We start from the raw sequence: 25,514 nt of genomic DNA, 5'->3' as shown, positions 1-25,514 counted from the left end.
TTAAAAGTTTATACCGGATACCCCCGTTGGTTTGACCACGTTTAATCTGAACACTTTTTAATCTGTACACCGCTAATTTGAACATCGTTCAGATTAAAAATGGTTCAAACGTCATTTAGCTCATGGAACGGAGTAAAGTGAAATGGAACGCTGTGGAACAGAACGCAGAATCAAAACAAAACAGTGAAAGAGGTAACCAGAAACACGTTTCTAGGGTGACTAGATGTTCAAATTAAAAATGAACCCCGATGGTTTGCATAAGGTGCCGGTCAAATTAGCGGGGGTGCTTTTCGTTTCGTTGGAACGTTAAGATATAGAAGTGCAATAAAATAGTGATATGCATAGAAAAAAGTGCTCTTTCAATCAAGCTAAAAGAAACTGCGAATATGTCTTCACTAAACAACCCATTTAGTGCTGCAGAGCATTTTTCTGAACATTTTTCTGATGTAAAGTTTTCTCACCTCATTCTATGCACACATTTGTAGAAATTTTGGTGTAGACTCATGTTTTAACATGTGCAGACTTCTGAATAGATTTCTGTGAAAACCTCAAAGGAGTCCTTTGTGTAGAGTTTTGTGGACAATGTTGTGGAGAAGCATACAGCGGACTTTTGTGGAGCCCTCTGGGAGACCATTTCTAGACTTCTCTGCATATAACTGTGAAGAACTTCTCTTGACTTTTGTGGAGACTTCTGTCTGGATTTTTAAGGAGACCTCTATAAAAAATTAAGTGAAGAATCCAGATAACTGAAAGAAGAACTACGTTTTTATTTTATATTTACAAGATAACTTAGATGTAGAAGTCTACATGAGTCATAAGATCTCAGGAAAAAAATCTTATAAGCAGACCCAAGCATAAAAACAGTCAGCTCGTAATCATATGGGCCTTTCACGAATCTTTAGATCTCTGTGATAGTTTTGTTATCCATCCAGGCGTGATTTCGTTGCGACATTTTTCCACGATTAGGCTCAACGATTATCACAGTCCGATTTATTGCACACAAATCACACAATTGCGTATAGCAAGGTCCGTTTATCTAGGTAGGCTAACTGGCCAACTGTCAAAAATCTGAAACAACCTTTCTTATGACAGACCTTGCTTGAATGTATACAAGCACTACGAAAACGTTTGCCTGATTCGACAGTGATAATAATTTATTTATGAGTCTAAATGGATGCAAAAGTCGCAATAGTAGTAGCTGAACATTAGTACTTTAATAACACCGAGCGCATTGCCTTAGTCGCTGACATCTAAGTTAAAACCGGAATGACGGAACATAAGAGCATAACTTGTGGGCTTCGTAGCCGTGCGGTTAGCGGCGTCAGTCGTTTAGGCGTATTGTGCTACAGAGTGTGGGTTCGATTCCCGCCCCAGTCGGAGAAAACTTTTCGTCAAACGAAAAATTCTTCATTGGTCTACTGGTCGTATCGTGTATCCGTTGTCTAATGTAAGTTATGTTCAGTCTGTGCAGCTTATGGCTGAAGACGGTGTAAATTGTCTTTTAAAGTATCCACCAAGCATTTAGCGTTACAAATCATTCTAATGCAGTTCTTATAAATATTCGTTTATTAACGTTTGGCGGAATATCCAGCTTTTTACGAGCTTTTGGCGATTTGACGTTTGGCATGGCGGGTTGTTTGACAGCAAATCGATAAGCCAGATCATCAAATTTATCGATTAGCTGTCAAACGACCCAAGTCAAATGTCTAACCATTGAATTCCTCCCAGAATGCGAGCTTGCTTGAAGCGGTCATTAACGCTCAAAAAACGCTGGATACGAACCTGGGAAGTTGCAATTAGTAACATTCTTAGAACTAACCTAAACAGTTCTGTGAGGGATGCTTATATTTGGAGAAAATTTGTTCCTGTTTTTGAAGCTTGGGTATGAGTAAATATAGTCTCATAAGAAAACTACCAAAATGTCATGCAATCGTAGTCTGTTTGTAAAGAACTTAAGCTAAATATATTTTGAGACTGAACGCACTCCGATTCAATGAGCTATTGCAAAATGTGTATTATGTTAATGGATTATAGACAGAGTATATGATACTGTAAAGCTTAAGTATCTTAAAACGATATAGGTACAATTGAAAACCAATATCGAATGATGATGACAGTATAGACTACCATCTATTGTAGCAAGGTATTCACCGGTAGCAAAGATCTTTGCTGATGAAACAATTCTGACTGTATGACTATTTGTATAGCGTCCTAAAGCCCTGTCCCAATTTTAGTGCCAAACGCTTAAATTTAGGTCAGAATCACATGTTCACTCAATTTTTAAATGATTTCCGATGGTTTACGAACGAAAAATATTTTTTTCTGATTTTTGAAATTTCGTTACACCCTTTGGTTTTAACTCAATTTTTGGATTTACTTTGTTTTTCGTGTTCCCTCCGAAATGTCAGATAGGAACAATCCTAGTGTTAAAAAGTTGAACCTCTGTGTTGTTTTTGACGACTAAGTGAACATCAAACGTGATCAAAAGTGTCAATGTTTAAATTTGAATCCATTTTTATATATAATGTTGTCGTTATTTAAGCGGGAAACTTTGCCAGTGTAGTAGCAAAACCATCCTCTGTCGTGCTATTTAAGAAAATCAAGTTTTATCCACAGTTTTTGGACCCTATTCGATCATAATCCTGCCTGAAGGGCCAAAGCCGATTGGCGGACCCGTATGCAGAGACACTTACGCAAAACCAGCAAGGGACGAAGAGTCTCCTTCCAGAAGTTGGTTCACACAAGCTGTCGTACAATCAAGCTTTTGCTGGATAGAAAGACCCAATAGATGGGGAGAAAAGCCCATCCTCTTTCCATGAAATGTCAGCGATAGTTAGTTGAAAGTTTCACTCTTCCTATCAATCGGCTGACTATCGTCACTCCAATCGGGTGCCCTGATGGGAAAAGCCAATTTCAAACCATAAGCTGAATAGTAGAAACTGCAATCCAATAACAGTTTCAAACAAAACGATTACACCACAATGAATGGTGTGAATACAACACAAATATTATATATTTGATAGTTTATCAGAAGTCTAGGTAAAGTTTGAGTACTGTTCTATTGTAAGCGATACAGCTGAAATGAGAACCCCCTTATTGTACCATTAAATGAATGGTAAAAACAACAATCAAGTTACAATTCATAATAATAATAGATTGAATGGCTTGAAAAACATTCAAATACTATATACCATATGGTACACATAGAACTGGGTATCAAAAGAAACAACTGTCTTTGAATGGTTACGATACAATCGCGAAAGAAGCTTCGGTTAACATTCGCTGTATGGTTCACTATGTTTAATGTTATGGTTTTCCTATTGCTATTTGTACCATCATTCGTATGGTCCACATATTGTTACAAATAGTACAGTCACAATAGAATGTATGGTTTTCCCCAGAAACTCACCTCCGATTCTGGTACCAGGTCTTGACTTGCGTATCACTCAGGCCCAGCTTGTTCGCCAGCTCCATCCGGTCCTGCACGCTCAGGTACTTCTGCCGCTCGAAGCTCTTCTCCAGCGTCTGCAGCTGGTGGTCGGTGAAGGCCGTGCGGGCTTTCCGCTGCTTTTTACTCAACCCGGACGATCCGCCCAGGCCCAGTCCGTTCTTTATGCTGTTTCCGTCCTCGTCTTTGCCACCTGGAAGAGACAGAGAAATACAGAATGTCGTCACTATATAGTTCGAGAAATCGATTAGGAGCTTCCTACCCCTCAAGAAATAAAGAGTGGAATATTGTGTAAAATCATTCAAATACTTAACTAGCTTTGACACATTTCATTCATTTTTAATAGACTCCCGGATTGTACCCGGCCGGGTGCAGAAAAACTGAGCAATTAATCATTCTAGTGACTCACTCCTCCGGGAGCCTGGTCGACCACTTCTTCAACTCGCTCGTTCGTTCGAACTCGCAGGGATATCAATTATTATTCGAGAGCGAACAGTGATGGTGCAGTTTTTGCCACCGCGCGCAGTCTTAATTATGCTTTTAAATATTTATAACAATAATAACAATCAAACACGATTTCGATACGACGGCGACAACGACGCAAAAGAAGGAGGAGGTAAAAAGCACGCCAGGAGGTAAGCGAGCTACCGTGCTGAACATTGTTGTTGATGGCAACAGCAGCACTCATTGTGACATTTAAAAATCTATTAGGCTGCATTACGTCAGCGTTTTTCGATCACAATTGCTCCTGCCGGGAAGCGAAGCAGGGCGGGATTGGATGGTTCTTTTGAGGAACGGCGAACCGGGGAACCGGTTCAGGATGATGTGAGGATCAAAGTTTACGGGATGACAGAGGAATTATTGTTCAATGATGACAATTCTGTAGTATTGGCAACGCTGCATGGTACAAATAGGGTCCTAAAACCATTGGGCCACTGATTTGCAAAAATTGACTCGAAAAAAGTCAAAAAAATTGTCACCAATTTAATGACAATCATCGCTCATGGAATAATTCGCAAAGCATTTCCAACTGCAGAATTCTAATTGATGAGTACTCTTCAGGATATTTCTCAATTTAATGCTCTGATAGCCCTGCTTGTTTTTTTTCTCTTCTAGAAACCCTTTTACGATTGATTAGGTCTTAACCGACTCTAGCCACTTTTGTAGCCAACTGGTTACTCATATTAACTTAAATGTAGGAATTTTTTATCCTAGGAAGACGATGATTCTCTGATTTTGGCAACACTGCTTCGGATTTGTTTATTTTTTTTTGCCAACCGGAAAGTAGACTACAATTCGATGTACCGTATTTTGAGGCTCGATCGCGTTCCACGCTTTACGGAGCCGAAACTCATATTTTGTATTGTTAACATTCTATTGACTTTTTTACTAGTGATGAGACATCGTAGAGTCAAAAGTTTCGCAATGTTGATTATATACATGGTCATCATCCGATCTATTGGACCGAATTTGGCATAATTTGTTCGATTGAGATTGGTTGGATTGTATCAATCATAGCCTGACGTCAAATTGATCAAAAATATCGCAAAAATGCATTCCAATCCTAGCAATCCAAGCCATTCTAATCCGCGATCCATCCATAATGACGTCATAATGACGCACGCGCCAAGGGGTGCTGCAATCGGATGGTGATCATCGGTTCCAATCTTCCCGCCATCTCCGCCAAATGGTTAATCATATCGTCACCGCTTGATCCATCGTCATCCGCTTGGCCAAGATCAACACTGGACGTAATTTGCAATCGAAAATTGCCGAGTGTCGGCACATTAGTGCCAATATTAACTGCAAACTTAGGCAGCTGCTAATGGATCTGTAAACAGAGAGATAGGGAACGAGAGAGAGAGGAAAACAATCCCGGCCTACTGTGTTTGCCGTCGGCGGATTTGTGCTCGGTGATTAGGTCGGTAATTTTCGCACATACAGTTCTCTAGCAACGCAGCATGCGTTGCTTCTAGTTGATTCCACCGACAAACAGGGCTGGTAGCAGCAGTCGTTAAAACCAGAGAGGAATTAAAAAAGACCGGAGAGGAACTAAGAAAATAATTAGAAACAAAATGGTAATAAGGGAATAAAAGTTTTCTTACCAATGGGGTCCTCAAGCCCGGTTCCCATTTTAGTAAGATTGGGCCAGAAACACATGTTTACTCAATTTTTGAACGTTTTCCGTTGGATTTAAACCAAACAACAGATTTTTTTTCGGTTTCTGAGATTTTGTCACACACCTTGGTTTAAACTCAAATTTTTGGTGGTCTTCGTTTTTCGTGTCCCTTCCGAAATGCCAGATAGGAACAGGTAGTCCGATAGATTTGGCTCACGGTTTCGCGCATGTTTTCGTCGCCGGAGATTTTTTTTTTCCTGTTTTGGAGCGTCTTGCTTCGTAAAGCCCAAGCAGGACAGTTTTTACATTCAGAAATGGAATAGTGAAAAATGAAAAAGTGATTTGTTTGATTTGTGTCCTCAGTACTGTTGGTTTTTGGCTGCCCTAAGTTCACTGAACCATCCGGAAGTGACAGGCAGCACATAAATTTAGAGAATCAATCCGGTGAGTTTGTTCCAGTATGATACTTTTTCTTTTGTGAGCCTTCCGGATCGTTTTTGTCCGCGTCGTGGAACTTCTGATCGTTTCTTGAAAGGAAAATGTTATTTTCGGAGTTTGATAATTATGTTCAGATTGCGCATTCTGTCCGGGCGGGTGTTACGCAACTAACAATCGGTTGTGGATGCTTTTTAACCGTTCGATGACCCTGGAGGGATCAATTCTGCTTTTCGTATAATTTTGAGCAGAAAAACCGACTGTGTTATCCCAGGGTGTTTAGTTCGAACGCGCTTCCTTTCGTTTTTCGATTATCTAAAAATACAGTACCACCCAGTACAGTTTTTCAATGGGCACAGTACAGTTTTTCAATAGGCGTGATTTTTTACGCGTATCGGTATTTTATACAATCTGATGACCCTGGAGGGATCGGTTTTGCTTTTTACTGGTTATTGAGCAAAAATATTACTGCACAATCGACAAGCATTTCGCGAAATACTATTTATACTATAAATAAGCTATTGTTTTCTCTTTTGATTGCCGGCATTCAAAAGATTAATTTGAAAACGCTTAAACAACAAATATATATGGTCTATCGCCAGCTTTCTAGGCGAATCCTGACAATATACCTTCTCCAACCTCCAACTCCGTAGCACTTATGAGGGTGTCGCTGAGTCGGTGGCCTCTCATTAAGTAAGTGCTACATCAACATTTCCATCCCCTATCCCAAGTTACGGTAAAGATGGGCGTGGCCGGGAATAGCGATATTCATGCTTTTAGTATTCTTGTTTATGATTTGAACAAGGTATACTCCCCTGCCTTGTTCTTGAAAGTAGTCAGGATGAGATTATTAAAAAGAAACATGAATGTTGCTAGTATCCAATCTACGAAGTATACCGTAACTACGCTAACGCTAACGCTTCCGAAATGCCAGATAGGAACAACCCCAATGTTAACAAGTTAAGCACCAGTTTTTGTCGACTAAGTGAACGTCAAACATGATCATAAGTGTTGTTAAGGTTCAAATTTTGACCCATTTTTTATATTTAAGTTTAAATATGTTATAACAGTTATTTGAGTAGAAAAAAATGTCAAAACAGTTGCAAGAACACGCTCTATTGTGTTATCCAATAAAATCAAAAGATACCCTCTACCAGCCCTGCCCAAACGACATCGCATTCGTCGTCGATGATTACTGCGCGGCGAGATGACGGTAATGCAGACTGACATTAGTGCGCCGATGAAGCCGAACAAGCGGGCTTGCTCGCGCTCATGTTCGAATTAACGAGATTGGCCCGGTTCCAAAACGTGGGGGAAGGGGGGCTGCTGCGCCAATAATGTTGTTGGTCCATGATTTTCAGATTATGCGCTCCGATCGGGCTTTGGCGAAATAACGGGCGAACGATTTGAGAGAGCGCGCGTGCGAGCGCGGGGATCTTTAAGTATTGCCCATTCAATTAAAATTCATTCCAGACGGAGGTGGTTTTGTTGTTTTTGCCCCCCGATGATTGGCCGCCGCCGCCGCCGCTGTGGTGAAGAAATACAATTAATAAGCTGTTCGAGTCAGTGACTGCTGCTGCTGCAAAGGCAACGGCGACAGCTGCAGCGAAATCCTTGGCTGTGCACAGAAAGAATCTAAATGATTATTATGTGTATGGTTGCGAATCAATAAAACTATAATTACTCCGACATGACATGACAAAATGATGATAATTTTTAGCTTTTAAGTGATTTTCCTCGCTGGGGATGCTGAGATGATATCGCGACGAGCCCGAGTAAAAATTAACAGTTAATTTAATGGCTGAACATATTCAAATACTACACAGTTAATGGTTTACAATATAGTCTACAAGTATTGTTGAATGTTTCAGCGCATTTGAAACAAACAATATCTTTTTTTTTTTTTTTTGAAAAATAGGGTCCTAGAACTGTTGATACAATTTCGTTGTTTTCTCGATAGAGCGTGTTCTTGCTACAACTTTGTCAATTTTTTCCGCTGAATTAACAGCGATATCATATTTGAATTTTCAACTTGACACGTTTGATCATGTTTGACGTTTACCTAGCTGACAAAAACACCACATGGGTTCAACTTTTTAACACTAGGGTTGTTTCTATCTGACATTTCAGAGGGTACATGGAAAACAGAATATGCCCAAATTTTGAGTTTAAACCAAGAGGTGTGACAAAATCTCAGAAATCAGAAAAATGCTTTTTTGGACTCATACCAACGGAAAGTATCTGAAAATTGAGTAATAATGTATTTCTGGCCTAAACTTAAGCGTACCAAAATTGGAACAGAGGTTTTAGGACCCTATTTGCAATTGTTGTTTTGTATGAATAAATTAAATAATGTTTCCATTATTTATCTCGAGCCTTGCATTGTTGGGTGAGAGCACAATCTTGTTTTGAGTAAATTAGGCATGTTACAACGGAATTCCGTTTTTGGCATCTCGTGATTATGGCAACTCTTTAGTTTACGATAAAAATGAATTGCATGGATGACATATAGTTCAAATCTTCCAAAGGATGGGCCCAGCCCACCTAAGTCTTCCGGAAATCGATACAATTAAAATGTAAATTTTCTAGAAATTTTCTAAGGAGTTTATTATTGATCTACAAGAATTACCACAGATTTTGAACAAGCTACCCAAAGACCATGGATGGCCTTAAAGACTTGATGTCTGCTCTGAAGGATTTATCAAACAACACAAGTTGTTCCTGGAATGGTCATTCTAGAAAAAAGTTCCCCATAAGAGTGGCCGCTCTTCAAAGAAACTGTAGAAAATTCCACTTGAAATCAGGATGTGACATTCGAACCCACTTTATGATACTGCTTTTGTAAGAGTCATTAGAAGAGCAGTAGTGAAATATTTGGCACCATCGTCACGTAGTTGGGTATGTTTCTTGAATTTGCAGACGATATTGATGTAATTTAAACCATCATGTAAGACCATGATATGACAAAGTATTCTTTCAGTTACTGCTCGAGGGATATCACCAAACATAAGATAAGAAATCAAGATCGGATTTTTGAAGAAATCCTTCAAGAAATTACTCAAGCATTTTGAAAGTATTCATCTTTGAGTGCTTCTAACAATTCCTTCATTGATTTTACCACAATAATCTTCAAATTTCTCGCTAGTAATCCCTTTGGAAATATTTTAGCCATCAAGACATTACTCCACTGATCTTCCTTGGTATCTTCCGTTTTCTAGATAGAAATGGTTACCCTGGCCTTCTGACAGGACTTCATCTAACCTTCTTCTTCTTTCTGGCGTTACGTCCCAACTGGGACAAAGCCTGCTTCTCAGATTAGTGTTCTTATGAGCACTTCCACAGTTGTTAAGTGAGAGCTTTCTTTGCCGATTGACCATTTTTGCATGTGTATATCGTGTGGCAGGTACGAAGATACTTCTATGCCCTGGGAATCGAGAAAATTTCCTTTACGAAAAGATCCTCGACCAGTGGGATTCGAACTCACGACCCTCAGCATGGTCATGCTGAATAGCTGCGCGTTTACCGCTACGGCTATCTGGGCCCCATCATTATTCATAATTTGACTGATTTAATTATTCTTTATGCATTTACTTAAACGTTTCTCCACCAATTTTGATAAATCTTATTTTGGATTTCTCCTGAAGTTCCTTTACAAATTTCTCCATTGTTTTTTTTTACAGGTATTTCCTCTGGATTCCAAACAAAATTTTCTTCTAGTAATGCTTTGTGTATTAACTGTCATTCTTCTAGGTATATGCTTTAGTAATCTTACCACCTAGCAGTACATAAACATCGCACCTACAGTACTGCACAGGCTAAAGTACGCGTTAGCCGTTTTATCATACAAAATGTTCAAGATTGAAAGTGTGGATCTAAGCTTATAGTGATCTGAATGATCTTAAATTCAACACACTGGTTCAGAGCCCGAAATAAGCACGTTTTTTAGTTTTCGATGTCTTAATAGAATTTTAGAAGAGTTGGAGGGTATCCCTTAAGATTTATTTTAAGATAGATATATTTGTGATTTATCCACCTAGCACTGCAGAGCGAAAATATTTGTTTCTATATTTGCTTAAATCGAGTAGCTGTCTTCAGCAAAGTTGTAAATAATGATAATTAAAAAGTTTTTTCTCAGACACCAACTTTGTATGTTTGTTCACGAGTTACCGTGCATTTTATATAAAATACTCCAGTTTTTTTGGAATAACTTTTTCTAAAACAGTTTTAGCAAAAATGTTTTTTTTTCTAGAAAGTTGTCAACAATCAATAAATCATTGTTATTATCGAAGACACTAACTTTATATCTAATCGTCTTTTGAAGTTATTAACGATTCTAGTTTAAAAAATAGTAACTTTTTGTTTCAAAATATTTCAAAATAATCACTAGTTCATGGAAAGCTGCACCATAATGAAACTCTTTTCAGACAGGAGAGAAGAGACCAACCAAACTGTCAACACTAATTTTCAGCATGTGCGCTAGTATACAACTTGAGGCAGGCAATCATTGCAGTTATTCATTTTGTAGCTCAACAGAATACAATTTCATTCAACAAATTGCATTACGCTACAATAAATTGTAACAGAAGACCCAAAGGTAAGGTTTTGAAATCGTTCATTAGATATATAATGTATAATTTTGAAGTAACTGACAATCTTAAAACTAAAGAATCACTTAATGAAATTAAATGTAAATTTAATGCTTTTTTTGATCGCAGTTCGCAGTTGATAAGAAATGTCAGTCCAAACGGGAGTCGCTTTAAAACATTTCTGCAGGGAATCGGGTAGAAATTTCTTTAGCGATTCGTTTTCAGCAGCAAATCAGACTTATGTCGATGCGAGTTCATTATAGGGACCACATTCTGATATTTTGACACTTTTGGTCGTAGTAGGCTGTTTCTCAACACACTTGTCACTGAATAATGCAGTATGATAAAAGTTGCAACGGTGTACAGTTTTATAATGACTTTTACGAAAGGTTTTTTCATTATGCAATTGTTTTGATGTGCCTAATAAATCATGCTTATAAAAATGCGATGCTTGATTTTTATATGATAGGCCATGGCATCTCCGTTGGTTTGCTAACTTTTAATATTAACACTATTTTATTAGAACCTCGCTGATTTGTACATCATTAAAACTGATAATAGTTCAAACTTAATTTTGCGAATGGAACTGACTAAACCGAAATCGAACACAACAAAAAGAAACGAAAAATCGAAACAAATCAATCGAAGAGGTAACTACAAACATGTCCCTCTGCTGTTCGTAGGGTGACTAGAAGTTCAAATTAAAAAAGAATCCCGATGGTTTGCATGAGGTATCGTGCAGATTAGCGGGGGTGCACGGTATACTTTAAAATTGTCTTTTTAAACCGAACAACAGAAAATCGTTACTCTGGCTACCTCTTTGGTTGTTTTGCTTCTGTTCTGCGTTCCGTTCCACATCGTTCCATTTCACTTTTCTTCGTTCCATGAGATCATTGACGTTTTAACCATTTTTGATCTGAAAGACGTGCAGGACCTGGGAGGGAGAAACCGATACGAAATTTATGTACGTCACTGTGAGCCGAGATTCTGCTGTCACGAACTGTCACTGTGAGCCCAGATCTTAAAGAATGGACAAACATGAAAAAAGCGCGTAATTGATCAAAACATATTTTTGCATTTCAACAAAGTTGACAACAATCGGTTGAAAATTAATTCCTGCACACCCACAAGCAACGCCACGATAGCACCTTCTAATTTGATCGAATATAAAGTATTGAACCACGCATCTTTTTACTCGTTTCCAATCAAAATTAATATTAAATGCACATCAAACTATGGCCCATTTCCCAAATTTGTCCAGAAATATCGAAGGTACACAACAAAATAAAACTAGCGATTTTTCCCAAGCCTGCCTTGATTGTCGTTGGTGAGCGGGAGTTATCTTGCAATTTGGAAAAGTGTTGTTCAATATTTCGTGTGTAGTATCTGTGCCTCTCTCCCAGACTAGGGCCAAATAGGGTTGTTTAGTGATGAAAAATTCGCAGTTTTTTGTAGCTTGATAACACGATTTTATTGCGCTTCAATATATTAATTTTGATATAGTAAATGATTAAAATAGATTTAATTCCGTCGACTCAATGAAATTCCACATAATGACAGCTTGTCCCGGAGTAAAATTTGCCGAGGGGTGATTCAAACGCGATTTCCATACGAAATTCAAACGTGTTTTAAAAATAGTTCCAGGGCACGGAAAATTATGAAACTTTGGATTCTGGATCAGTTTTTAACGTAGAGTCAGAATATGTAAAAAACAGGATACCTCTAAACAAGCCAATTAAGAAGCATTCATATCTGAGGGGTGCGGATTCAAACATTTAGGTCGTTCAAATTGAACACAATCTTTTCCACGAGTGCTAACCGTTGTTTGTTTGCTTGTCTCGCACTAAAACAAGACGTGTCAGGTCAAAGCACAAAACTGAAACCAGTTGCCTGTCAAAAAAGACCACTTCTCATTGGTCGTTTTGGCAAAGGCCTACTTTCACATCGTTGACTTGCATTGCAACAGGGCGCTCTGTTGCCAGCCAAGCAATGTTGCTAGTTTGAAAATGAGAGTTTTTATCAAAAGTTTTGAAATTTTTCACGAAATATTTTTGTATTAAATCCATTTCTATTCGATTTCAAGTTTCTCGCATGTGCTCTTTCCATGCTTAAATAATAAAAAAATGATCTGAAAGCAATATGATGGGAATTATGTCAATTTTCTTAAAAATATCGCTAGTTTTGTATGTAAACCTGATCTTTAAATAATCCTCTATTGCACGGTATGAATGAAGCGTACAAGAAACGACAAAATTATGAGTCTTGATATTTGTATTTGTTCACAAGATTTGTTATAAAAAAATAGAATGCTGGTAGTACTGGCGCTTGTATCGTCAAAGTTATCGACTGAAAAACAATGGGTCTTGTCTTAGTTGAGCTGTCACGTTCTGTCCTAGGTCACGCAGGGAATCACATTTAAAATGCGCACTTAAAATACTTTACACAAAGCTTCATCAGTTTAATGCAGGAAACGAACTTAATAAATAGACTTAATCAGAAGGTTTCTAGTTGTATGTTAGTTTCAAACATATATCCACAGATAACAGACGTTGAAGTCTGTTTGTAAGACTGTGTAAGACAATTAACGGTCATTTTGAATGATAACACAAGCAGCAATATCGTGGTGGCGCTGTCATCGCTAAGTTTCCATGACGATGTCAGTGGTGAATATGAAATATTTCAAGATACCGATATTCACCACTGATTGACGCAATTCGCTCTGTGGCAGCACTAGTGATTGCAAGGAGTTTCAATTTGAATATTTACACAGGTTTTCAGAAAAAAAATTCTAGCATAAACATCTGTTATCTGTGATATATCGAACAGTTGTATTAGATTTTTGAATAATTTCGTCCAATCACAATTTTTTTTTAACAGTCGGTGGTCTTTGTGTTACATAAATTGTACAACAAGTTTTAGCGTGACGAAATCCTGACCGTACATTTCTAGGCATACTCTGATCATTTTTACGAAAATTTTAGTTTGACAGCAGCCTGGTTGCTTGTTAATTTTCAGTTCGCATCTCCCAGGTTCATATACATTCACAGACTAGCTGAAATCTGCTTGGAAAAGACCGTTCTACGTCTATTCCTTGGGTTTACAGACTTCTAATGGATAAGCTTCAGCAATATTTATAGTGATTCACCTACACTACCCGTCATAAATACGGACTCACTAAAATAAGTATTGCAACACTCAGCTGAATATTGAATCACCCTGAAAAGTTTAGCATCACCTCAAAACAGGTAATTTCACATTGCTATATCTCGAGATCCATACGACTTGCAAAGAAGCGATCTTCAGCAAAGTTATTCAGGGGATCAAGGACATCCGGGAAGCGATCAGTTTAGTTCGCGATTTTGCCGCTAGGTGGCGCTAGTGAGCATGCAAAATTGAGCATTTTGAACTAGTTCTAGCTTGTGATCCATAAGAGATAGAAAGTTCGGGTCTTCGGCAAAGTTGCTCAGGGGTTCAAGGACATTCGGAAAGCGAACAGTTTAGTTTGCGATTTTGCCGCTAGGTGGCGCTAGTGAGCACTTCAAACTAGTTCTAGCTTGTGATCCACAAGAGATAGAAAGTTCGGGTCTTCGGCAAAGTTGCTCAGGGGTTCAAGTACATCCGAAAAGGGATCAGTTTAGTTCGCAATTTTGCCGCTAGGTGGCGCTAGTGAGCATGTAAAATTGAGCATTTTAAACTAGGTCTAGCTTGTGATCCATAAGAGATAGAATGTTCGGGTCTTCGGCAAAGTTACTCAGGGGTTCAAGGACATTCGGAAAGCGATCAGTTTAGTTCGCGATTTTGCCGCTAGGTGGCGCTAGTGAGCATGTAAAATTGAGCATTTTGAACTAGTTCTAGCTTGTGATCCATAAGAGATAGAAAGTTCGGGTCTTCGGCAAAGTTGCTCAGGGGTTCAAGGACATTCGGAAAGCGAACAGTTTAGTTCGCGATTTTGCCGCTAGTGAGCATGCATTCAAAAATGAAGTGTCACATGACATGAATCATTTGGATATAAAGCGAATCATATCTGAATTAATTGAACAAGAGTGTAATCGGTCCTGAATTACTTGAACATGAAGTGAATATTACCTTGAACACTTGACTATGAAGTGAATCAGACATGAATCACATGAAGTGATTCTCACCTGAAACACTTGAATATAAAGTGAATTGGACATGAGTCTCTTGGATATGGAGCTAGTCAAATCTGAAACACTTGAATATAAAGTGAATGAGACCTGAATGCCTTGAATTTGCTTCAAAAATCAAACATCAATCACTTGGATATTGAACTTATCAAATCTGAAAAACGTACATAAAGTGATTCAAATCACTTCAACTTCCAAATGTCAAAGGATTTCTGAACAGCATTCTGGAAATTCTATCTTATCAAATTCATAATGTTTAGGTACAGTCATCCCTCCAGAGTAAACTGTTTCCTGAATGCCCTTGACTTTCCGAACAACTTTGCCGAAGACTCAAACTTTCTATCTCATCTGGCTCGAAAGATAGTATTTGTTTCATTTATTTAATTAAAAATGCGTACTGGCAAAATTAGGAACTAAAAAATTAGCAATGTGAATTAACCTGTTTTGAGGTGATGCTAAACTTTTGGGGGTGATTCATTATTCAGCTGAGTGTTGCAATATTTATTTCAGTGAGTCCGTATTTATGACGGGTAGTGTACACCTACAACTACAGGATCCCTCCAGAAATTGTTATGAAGATTTCTCTAGCGATTCTCCCAGGGATTCAGTATGGAAATGTTTAAATAATTTCTCAAGCTATGCTGAATGAAATCCCTAGAAAGATTCTTGTAAAAATTTTTCTACCGATTCATTCAGTTTTTTTTAGAGTAATAGGTGGGAAAATACTCCTACAGGAGTGCTTTCAGGAAATTTACAAAGATTAATTCTAGGGTTGAAAATGTGTAGAAATTTTTCGGAGAAATCGTACAAGTATTCTTCTTAAAGTTTCATGTTATTTTTTTTTCAGTAATATTTTAGGTCATTTTTGAACCACTCCTTCAAGAATTATTCCAAAGTTTATAACAGCAATCGCTCGATAAATTCTTCCAGACATTATTTAACTAAATTTCAAAGGAACTCTTTCAAAAATTTTACAAAAAAATCCGCCGGAACACTGCTTATAACATTTGGAGTTCTTTTAAATATTTCATGAAAAGTTATTGACCAAAATTCTCAATGGATTCTTTACTTTAAAGGTTTATTTAGGGCTCACGACCACTAAATACTACAGCAAGACTTTTTTAAGAGTCCAGAAGCAATTCGGAGATCTTCAGAAGTATTATCTCTTGTATGTATGTAATATATAATTTTTTTCAGGAATTCTCACCAATAATATCTGAAAAGTTCCTTAGCATTTCCTTGGAGACGTTCTTGAAGGAATCCTGGGAGAATTCTTTGAGAACTTCTTTTGGGAAATTTTTGGAAGAATATGTTGAAGAATCCCTAGAGGAATCTTTGGAGTAATCTCCTAAGTTATTTTTAAATGAACTTCTAGTTGTAATATTTGAGAAATTTTGATCAAAAGTAAAAGAAAATTCGAAACAACCCTCTAATGAATATTTTGAGTTCTTTGGAAGAATCGCTTGGATGAGTTCCTTTAGAAATGAATCTTTAAATGAACCCTGGAAATATTTTTTACGATATCTTTTGAAATTTTTTGGGTGATTTTCTTAAAGTATCCTAAACGAAAATCTTGGAGGAATTTTTTGGGAAGTTTTTTGAAGGAATCGCTCAATGAACTTCTGAAGAAATCCTCAAATGAATAACTGAAGGAAATTTCAAGCGAATACTTGAATTGCTTTATCGGAATGTCATCAAAAACATGTAGTAATATTTGACGAGATATGCCCACAGAAATTTGTAGAAAGGCCTTTAAACAAATGACTGGTTGAATTCTCTAAGGAATCCTTATTCAAGCGTGGTTCCTGTTCAGCTTCTCATCTGTCACGCTTTTAAGGCATGAGGTCTGCAAAGTTCATATTTCACACCAGCTCTAAAGTGGTCATATGAGCATATTACTCTTCATTAACATCTTGATTCCTAAATAAATACCTAGTTAAAAACTACTTCAAAAGTTCCATTAATTTCAATCACAAATCTTAATGTTGACAGATAGGAATGTATGATTTCGATTACTTGAGAATAGTCACATGTTAATTGAATGTTAGCTTAGCGGCGCACACTCCTATTTTAAAGGGCTCCCGAATATGACTACGCCACTGCTTCACACCATCATCATCTGATATCCATGTAGCACGAAATAGTATTATGTGCAACAAGAAGACGCTAGTGTGAAACGTTAAATACAAAAGAAAACGGCAGGCACGCCTCCTTTCGTGAGATATATATTGCAATTTTATGAAAATCTTTCCGTTTTACGGTTCAACGAAAAGCTACCGCAGCTGTCACATCCCTGATTTGCATTGGTAAATCATCAGTAGGCTTCAATGATACCTTGGATACCGTCTTGATGATTGTTGTTTGTTGCTATTTTTCATAGCATTTGCACTTTCAAGCATACTGTGATTAAATTGTTTGCTTCAATGATAGAATGATTTCCGAGCCTGCGGTAGACCTTTGACAGCTGCGGTAGAACTCTGCGGCTACCGTAAACCTGAAAATTTTCTTAACAACCGCAATACCAAAAGACATTTTTATTAACCGTTTAAAGCATGGCTGATTAAAATTTCGTCAGTGTTACGTCTGTTTGTCTGTGGCTCCGTTTTTGAATGCTTATAGAAACGCGATAGAAAAACAATAGATTTTATTATTATGTATAAAAAAAAATGCTGAAACCCATTCCATAAACGCAACATTAATTTTATCGCTTCGTTTTGAACTCAGTATGGATAATTTTCATAAATTTTATTTTTGAAATTTTATATTTGCTTTTGTAAAAATGCCATTTAAAATTAACTCAATGATACAAAACAATAATGGTAGGCGATTCATCTATATTACATTTCATATTATAGTTATCCTATTGGAAAGTAAGGTATAATGATAATAAAACCTATTGTATTTCAATAATATTTTTTATCAGGGATGCCAGAATTCATCAGTCGACCAATCCAAGCGAACGACGGAATGAAAGAAATTGTGTTCGCGCACCCCTCGTCGATGTCACCGCCTTGCCTGGTCCGTCACCATGGCAACTCGGGTTGATCAAGCAACCCAGGAGCTGCTTCGGTAGCAGCAGCTGCAGCACCAGGGTTGATTGGGTCGAGAGTCATGATAAATATTTTTTCGTCGGAATGCAAAATCGCGATTTCATGCAATTTGTATTAATTAAATGAAAACTTGGACTCGGATGGAGTAACGGTCAAACGTCAAGATGGCGACCGACGACGTTGTCGTCGTTGTCGGTGCTGCGGTGGTGCAGCTGCACCCAAGCTCTGAATCGAAACGTCAATTAGACTTATGTACTGGCAGTGCTAAATGGCTTGTTTCACAAGCACTCGGCAATCTGCATAACTCCGTTACGAAAGATTAACTCCGCAGCCTTTACCACAGAGGCGAGTGCGCGATACGTGTGTGGTGGGTGATCGACTCCTTTAACCATACAAAAACGGTGGGGTTAGGGGGAAGCGGAAGGGACGCCAAGCAGCTCGCATTAAACAGCATAAACAGGTGTTGAATTTAGCGTTAGATTAGAGTGCTATGATAATTTGATGGCTGTTAGCCTTTTAGATTAGATGTTAATTCGGCGCTCTCCCTCTCTCTGTCTCTCTTCCGCTTAATTTTTTTTATTCGAAGTCAGCGCCTACTAAATATATTCGTGACTACATGTTTAGCGATCCGACCGACCTAAGTGCACTGAAGCCTATTATTGCGGGCTTTTCGTCATTCAGCGGCGTCAGGGGAACGTATTTCACCCGATGAGTTATGACCGAGTGAGAGGTGAGCAGAACTTTCCACGCTAGGGGTTTAATCCTCTCCAAATGCGAATATGGTGATGGATGATTTGAATAAACTTCAAATTTATAGTTCAAGCCTACAAATCTTTTCTCTCATTCGAACGGTCAGGGCACTCTTTGATCGACGGTTGGAGGCCGTTGGTTTTCGGTAGTCACATTCTCTTCTGTCGACTCAATTAGTACGGGCGCATGGAAATGTGTCATTTGAGCATCGCAATTTGCATACTGACTCCGATTAGTGGAGCATTTACCGTGAAAGTAGATGAGAAAAAGGTCCTAAAGTCCTGTCCCAATTTGGGTACCAAATGCTTAAGCTTAGGCCAAAAAAAAAGTTTACTTAATTTTTAATTGTTTTTCGTTGATTTATTTAAGTCCAAAAAAAAAAACATTTTTCCGGTTTGTGAGATTCTGTCACATCTCTTGATTTAAACTCAATCAACTTAAACACTTTATGTTAAGTGAAGTTCGATTAACTATTTTAAAAGGAGCTGATTAATCTAAAATATGCCCTTTCATCCGAACGTTTGATTACTGAGTGGCTACTTCCACCAATTCCGTTTAGGGCTTATCTTTCGTATTTGCAATTTATTACGCCTAGCGATAAACCAGGTCCGTCCCACTCGGGCTCAGATTGGGTACCACTTCTAGTACTGCATTTGGTCTCTCAGTAGTACAAAAGGTACCCAAGTTTGACAGATCGCAGTATACTTTGAACGGCATTCTAGATTACCTTATGAGCCATAAAATTTTGGGCAACTGCAATGGACATGGGGGTCTTTAATTTGTCTTTGGATAAACATCGCCATGGTGAAGACATTTCTCCGGCGAATGTCGTAGGAAGTTGCTCCGGCCACGTCCTAACGAGGAAGTATAAGGCAGCAAAATTATGTCGTTCTAGTGCTTCTTGAACTTCTTATGATAGCTGTTTCTTACGAACTACAGAGAAATGTCAGAAAACTCGATTCGCATGGCTCAAATCAAGACTCTTCTTGCCACAATTGTCCAAAATTCCACCGAAATGCAACCCAACCGCGGTAATCGTCGCCATTTACCCGTCGGGTCTCAGGAATCCATAAGGCATAGTTTCACGAAGGTCCAGGATTTTTCCCACGCCAAAACTCTTAAGAAAACGACCATTTTTCCTCCTTTTTCAGAGGAAGATTCGACCCCACGAAATCCTAATAAAAAGCACCTTTTCATCATGCAAAACGCTTACCCCTTCGTCGTCAATGTTTCCTCTCCATGCAAGAACTCGAAAAAAGCGAGCAAAAAGAGCAAATCACCCTCTGCTGCACCTCAGTCCACACAATAATTCCAAAGATGGTTTGCATGGGTTGAAATTGAAACGAATTTGCTCATTATAGTGATTTCCCGTCGTCCGCCGCTAAACTCCGAGGCCGAGCCCGAACTCTGGGAAGCTGCCTCGTCCCAGCAGAAATTATACACTCCCGACACCGGGCCGTCGATTTTCCTCCTTGCAACAAGAAACAGAATTAAGTACATTCATTATTGTGTAAATCACGAATTTCCCCGCAGTTTGCACGTCCGGGGCATTCAGGCAGAGGCCCTATTGTGTTGCGAATGTTGAGAACTTGGTCGACGTTAATAGCGAAGGCGACAGGAGGAGTAGGAGAGCGAGCAAACATGGAAGCAGTCGCAGCATCCGAAAGGATCAACGCGACGCGCGTGATGAAAAGTCGATAAAGAGGTTCGGACGAGGGGTCGCCGCCGTGCGAGGGGTATAGGACAACAACAACGGCGCACAACACACCAAGTATCATTGTCGATAAGTGTGTGTGAGATTGGTGGCATGGAAGGAAGCGAGGCGAAGGCGAACCACTCAACGAGAAGAGCCCTTTTCTCGAGAGTGCGGAAAATTACGGATTATGAACGGTTGGGTTGGGTTCTCTGTGTACGGGGATTGCCCTTTTTTGCCCGAGGAGGACGATGATGCTGTCGTGTTGCAAACAATGTTATACAGTTGTTAAGAGGTTGGGTCGTTCAGGGAGAGAGTGGTACTTGACTTTTCGACTCACGACTCGACGACGAGTGGGTATAGAATTGCAATTTTATGGAGTCGTCATCTGGTTTTCGTATAGCTGCACGGAGAATAGCCACTACAGCAATTGGAGTGGCCGTTGTTTGCCGATTGTGATTGCGTCGTGATTGCCTGGCCCTGGCCCGGTGTCAATTGGGTTCCACGCGCGAGCACCCAGGGTTGGACTCCGGCTGCGAAGGTCAACGCGGAGTCGGATTTCCCGGGCAACGGGAGTCGAAATTGATTTTTATTTCTCGAAAAGCAGCGGTAATGGGGCAATCACTGACTGCTAAGAGAGATTTATTGCTCCGTGAAGGTGTTTGTCTGTGTGTGAATGCAAGCGAAGAAGATGGGGTGGCAATTTTCCGGTTTTATGTAAATATATGTACACAAACAAAGTGAAGAAATCGATTCGAGCAAACACGGCACATTCGGGCGATGAGCGAGCAATCTCAGCAGGCGGGCGAGAGTGAGACAGTCTGGCCGCCGGAATCTAGTTGGCCGTGCGACTCAAGCATCGAGCGTGTGTGTGCGTGTGAGATGTGATTTTACATTACTGGCGACGAAGAGAAATAAATAGTTTGCGGGAGAGAAAGCACCGAGAGAGAGCGAGCGAGATCGAACGAGACCGTGCAGCATCCCAAGATTTCGGCTGCCGACACGGATGACGGGATAAATAAAAATATGCCACGCCTCTGCCGGCGTGAATGTGTGTGCGCTCGCGATGCACATCGTGACGAGATGCGAAGCGTTGTGTATTCAATTAGCCGAAGATGGACCCATTCGTCCGACGGCAAAAGAATTTCCAATGGAGAATCAGAGCCCCGTCGGTAAAGTAGACTCAAATTGCCGTATCAAATATTCCATTAATCAAGCGTTGACGTGATGTGGTGCACTCGCTACTCCCGCTCCGGATCTAATTCCAAACCACACATCAATCACTGCCCAAACGAGGCTCAAGCTGTCATAACTAGACGGAGCCCGAGCGACGAAAAAACCGAAAGGGGAAACAAAAGTCAAAGAACAAAACAGAGTAAACACTGATCAACCACCACCACCAGTGACGAGGAGGGAACCGACTCGACGGTCGGACGTTCAAAAAATGATTTACTCTAATTACATACCGTGTGCACTCCTCCTCGATTCCAGCTCCGTCCGAGGAGCATTGTTGTACACCCACGACACGAAGAATGACAGCGCCTCGCAACCTGCTCTATGAATTATTGAACCTGTGGTGACCGCCTTGTGTTCGACCGCAAAATAAGTTAAAAGAGGTAATTGAAAAACTATAGGCGAAGGAGGATTGCGTTGCGTGTGTGTGAGTAGATGGGACCGCGCTTTGTCGCTCGCTCGCCACCTGCGATTAATCGATCCCGACTCACACCTCGCCGCATCGCCTGCTACTGACTCGGCTGATTCATGGCCTGCTTAGGACGAGTGGTGATTAGAAGCGATGGCTTTGTGACTTCGGGAAAGCACGGAGCTTGGGCGGCGTTGAAAACGACGATAAAGGGTTAGTCGATGATTATTGTGACATTTTCAAACTTGCGTGATTTTTTTTCCAATTTACCAATATCAACCAAATTTTGGTCAGCTTCTCTTTAAAGTGTATTGTTTATAGCTGCTCACTTGTAGAGTTGTCAGTGAAATTTCGGTCAAAATGGAAGATAAACCGTCAAAGGTTCAAGGAACGGATAAAAGTAGACCGCAATTCGGGAACTGGACGAAAAACCGCACAAAAACTAGACATAGAGCTATAAATCATCATTTCAAACAAAAGCCAAACTATTTAGAGCGGGACTTGTCCTAGAAACGATGTTTCGCAAAGTTTCATCCAGAGGTCCAAGAAACGATCCAGAAAACTTGCTAGATGGAGAGCTTCCCAAATTGGAACAAACATCAGCCAAATGAATTACCAGAATGCGTGACCGGGAACTCTACACGATACTGCTAACAAAATACGGTGCTGTGTCACCTAGGTTAAGAATTACATAATAGAATCAGACCTACAATTCAAACGGAAGAAGCTTTCAAGATGTGCTTCGAAGTACCTAAATTAAACAGGGACTCCTAGAGGCAGTGTGAACGAATCCCAAAGGGAGTCCGCAAATAACCCAAACATAGTCCGGAAGCATCGAAACTGGATTCCCGAGGCATACCAGTGAAAGTCTATAAGAATCCCTGAAGAAATCCGGAAGAATACCGAATGGGGTACGAAAGAGTCCCAGATGATGACCGAAAGAATGCTAGATAGAGTTCAAAAGCATTCCAAAGTGACACCGAAAGAAACTCAGAGAGAATTGCGAAGAAACTAAGAGGGAGAACAGAAGAATTTCAGGGAGAGCCTAACAGAATTCTAGAGGGAGTCTGGAAGTATCCCAGATAAATAAGTTGACCGACCATACGTCCCGTATTTAACGGGACAGTACCGTTTTCATCGCCTTGACGAGCTGTACCGTCGTTTTATTGAAAATGTTCAAATTGTTTTGTTAAAATAAAAAGCAACAGTATAGAATTCTTATTTATTTTGAGAGTTTTATATCTTATTCATATTACATTTTTAGTTGCTATCGGTTTCTCATTCAAGTTGAACTAAATTTGTAAGCAGCATATGCTTCTAATCAACTTTTTGTTGTGTGCATAGTCAAATTTCTTCCAAATAACTTTAAACTTTGGTAGGACGCTATTTACAATAATGACAATAGGGTCCTAAAGCCCTATGCCAATTTTAGTGCCAAACACTTATGTTTAGGTCAAAAACATATGTTTACTCAATTTTCTAATGTTTTCCGATGGTTTAAGTCCAAAAAACATTTTTTTAAGATTTTTTAAATTTTGTCACACTCCTTGGTTTAAACTCAAATTTTGGGTGTATTTTGTTTTCCGTGTCCCTTCCGAAATGTCAGAAAGGAACAACCCCGGTGTTAAAAAGTTGAACCCCTGTGGTAATTTTGTCGACTAAGCGAACGTCAAACATGATCTCAAGTGTCAAGGTTCAGAAATAGTTTTGGTATATTGTAAAAATTCAAATGAAATAGCAACATTTTTCAAACTCTAGCAGAAAATTGAGATTAAGAAGACTAATTTTGAATATGGGTCCAGAATTCGAACCTTAAAAAACTCAATCTCCTTCCTGCCAAGCACCGACTCCAGCTTTTCTCTTCGCTCTAGGTTTTTCGATTCTACTTCACATGCTGCACCGAATCCTTTAAGAACAGGTGCTCCGTTAGGCAAGAAATGGCACAGTGTGAAACCAGCCTTGGAGTGAACCAATTTGCCTTCGTTGACGACCTCGATCGCCTCCTGGATTGTCATAAAACTGTCAAGGTAATCGTCCACATAATGCTTGTTCTGGATAGCTGCAGCTGCTGCTCGAGGGTATTCGTTGGAGAACTCCTCCGCGTCCAGGTTCTTGATGAACTGTGCGGAGGCTGGGATTTTCTAGTGGATCGTGATCGGCAGGTAGTTCCTTCCGTTGGAATCCTGAATTGAACTGCTTCTGCTACTCGTCGAGGGCCTGCCGTTTTTCAAGCGGTTTCTTTCTGATTTGCATCTTGTTTCGTTTTAGCTTCAACTCTTCTTAGTCTGATACCAACGATCTCGTTTTTCCTCCAGCCAACGTTCCTCTTCGGCTAGCTGCCGCCGTCTTATGTACTCATGCTCCCGTAGAGCATCTTCTTGCAGCTGCTGCTCTTCTGCGACGAGCTTCAACTCTTCGTCCAACAGCTTCGAAGCTGTTTTAGAACCTCCCTTCGAGGTTTTCTTCTTATGTTTATCGTTATGTTCATCATCACTTGCAACTTGCGGTAATCAAAATATTAATTTTGAATAGGGTGATGTACTAGTATCCATCGTATTAAGCATTGATCAGTGAGAACTGCAATTTTCCCAGTATTGCAGTGAATGATGCTGATACAAACCGATGCCAAACAATTATTTCTCAAAACGGCTTTAGCATTGTACAATAACATTTTGATAAATCTTGATCTCTTTTTGGAAATAATGCAAAGAAAATGCATCTTACCATATTCTCAGTCCGTCGTATCGTTTTTAACTCCGTCGCAATCAGTTTCCAGATTCGTCTCACAACTAACAGCTCACTGTGTGTATTGAATGGTTAAAACACAACATATCAACGCTATAATAAAATGTTTTACTAGAATGTATAGATCAGCGGGCATCTCCCTCCATTCCTTCAGCATGATGGAGTATACTAATTTCCTTGAAATTAATTGTTCGTCATCAAAATTCAGCCCAAACATATGAACACAATTCATTTTGACCGTACAATTATGGCATTTGCTCACAGTACAGCGAAAACAACACAATCAAAGGAACCGTATTTTTACGTCGAGCATCACGCACACATTGATGCGCACAAGCTTTTTTTTCTCAGTACGACGGATTAAACTTTGTTTACATTCTCAACTATACGCGGCGGTTGAGGAAATTTCGATAATTTTGGTGATTTATTGAAGTTTTACGGCGTGTGATTGGAATGAAATCCTTCAGTGAAGAAGTACGAAGGTTTTCCATAGTGAAAATAAGTGCCCGGCGAAGTAAGTCACCCACGGGGGCGGGAAAAAACTTGTGTTGGAAAGTGGTGTGGCTCAGTGGATCGCTAAGCATTTCTCTCAAATCGTGTTCGTCCATGCGATTTCGGTGAAAAAGTGCAGAGTGGATAATTGAACTGAAGTTATTTACCGAAATACAGTACTTTTATTGCATTTTTGGTGTACAAGTGTACAAACCATAACAGCTTTAAGGTGATTATAAAACGAAGCCAAACTTTGAATTTTCAAGTGCACAAGACGAGAGTATCTGACAACAGTTCGCGTTGAAAACTAGAGATGGTCGGGTCTCGGGTTTTCAAACCCGAAACCCGACCCGAACCCGAACCCGACGGGTTCGGGTCGGGTTCGGGTTTGAAACTTTTTATTTTTTCG

At 39.5% G+C, this 25,514-nt stretch overlaps 1 protein-coding gene across 2 annotated transcripts in view; it reads right to left on the bottom strand.

Moving 5' to 3' along the window:
* LOC5570655 (homeobox protein B-H1) overlaps positions 1 to 25,514 on the bottom strand; it is a 200,655-nt gene that overhangs the window by 38,419 nt on the left and 136,722 nt on the right. For both annotated transcript variants that reach the window (XM_021851348.1, XM_021851293.1), the window contains exon 2: positions 3,410 to 3,641. In XM_021851348.1, the coding sequence (XP_021707040.1) occupies positions 3,410 to 3,641 (232 nt within the window). The remainder of the gene's footprint in view (positions 1 to 3,409; positions 3,642 to 25,514) is intronic.

This window comes from Aedes aegypti, chromosome 1 (assembly GCF_002204515.2).
Source record: "Aedes aegypti strain LVP_AGWG chromosome 1, AaegL5.0 Primary Assembly, whole genome shotgun sequence".
In the NCBI taxonomy this organism is placed as follows: Eukaryota; Metazoa; Arthropoda; class Insecta; order Diptera; family Culicidae; genus Aedes; species Aedes aegypti.
Note: the sequence above shows the minus strand (reverse complement) of the source record. Positions and strands in the feature narration are given on the sequence as shown.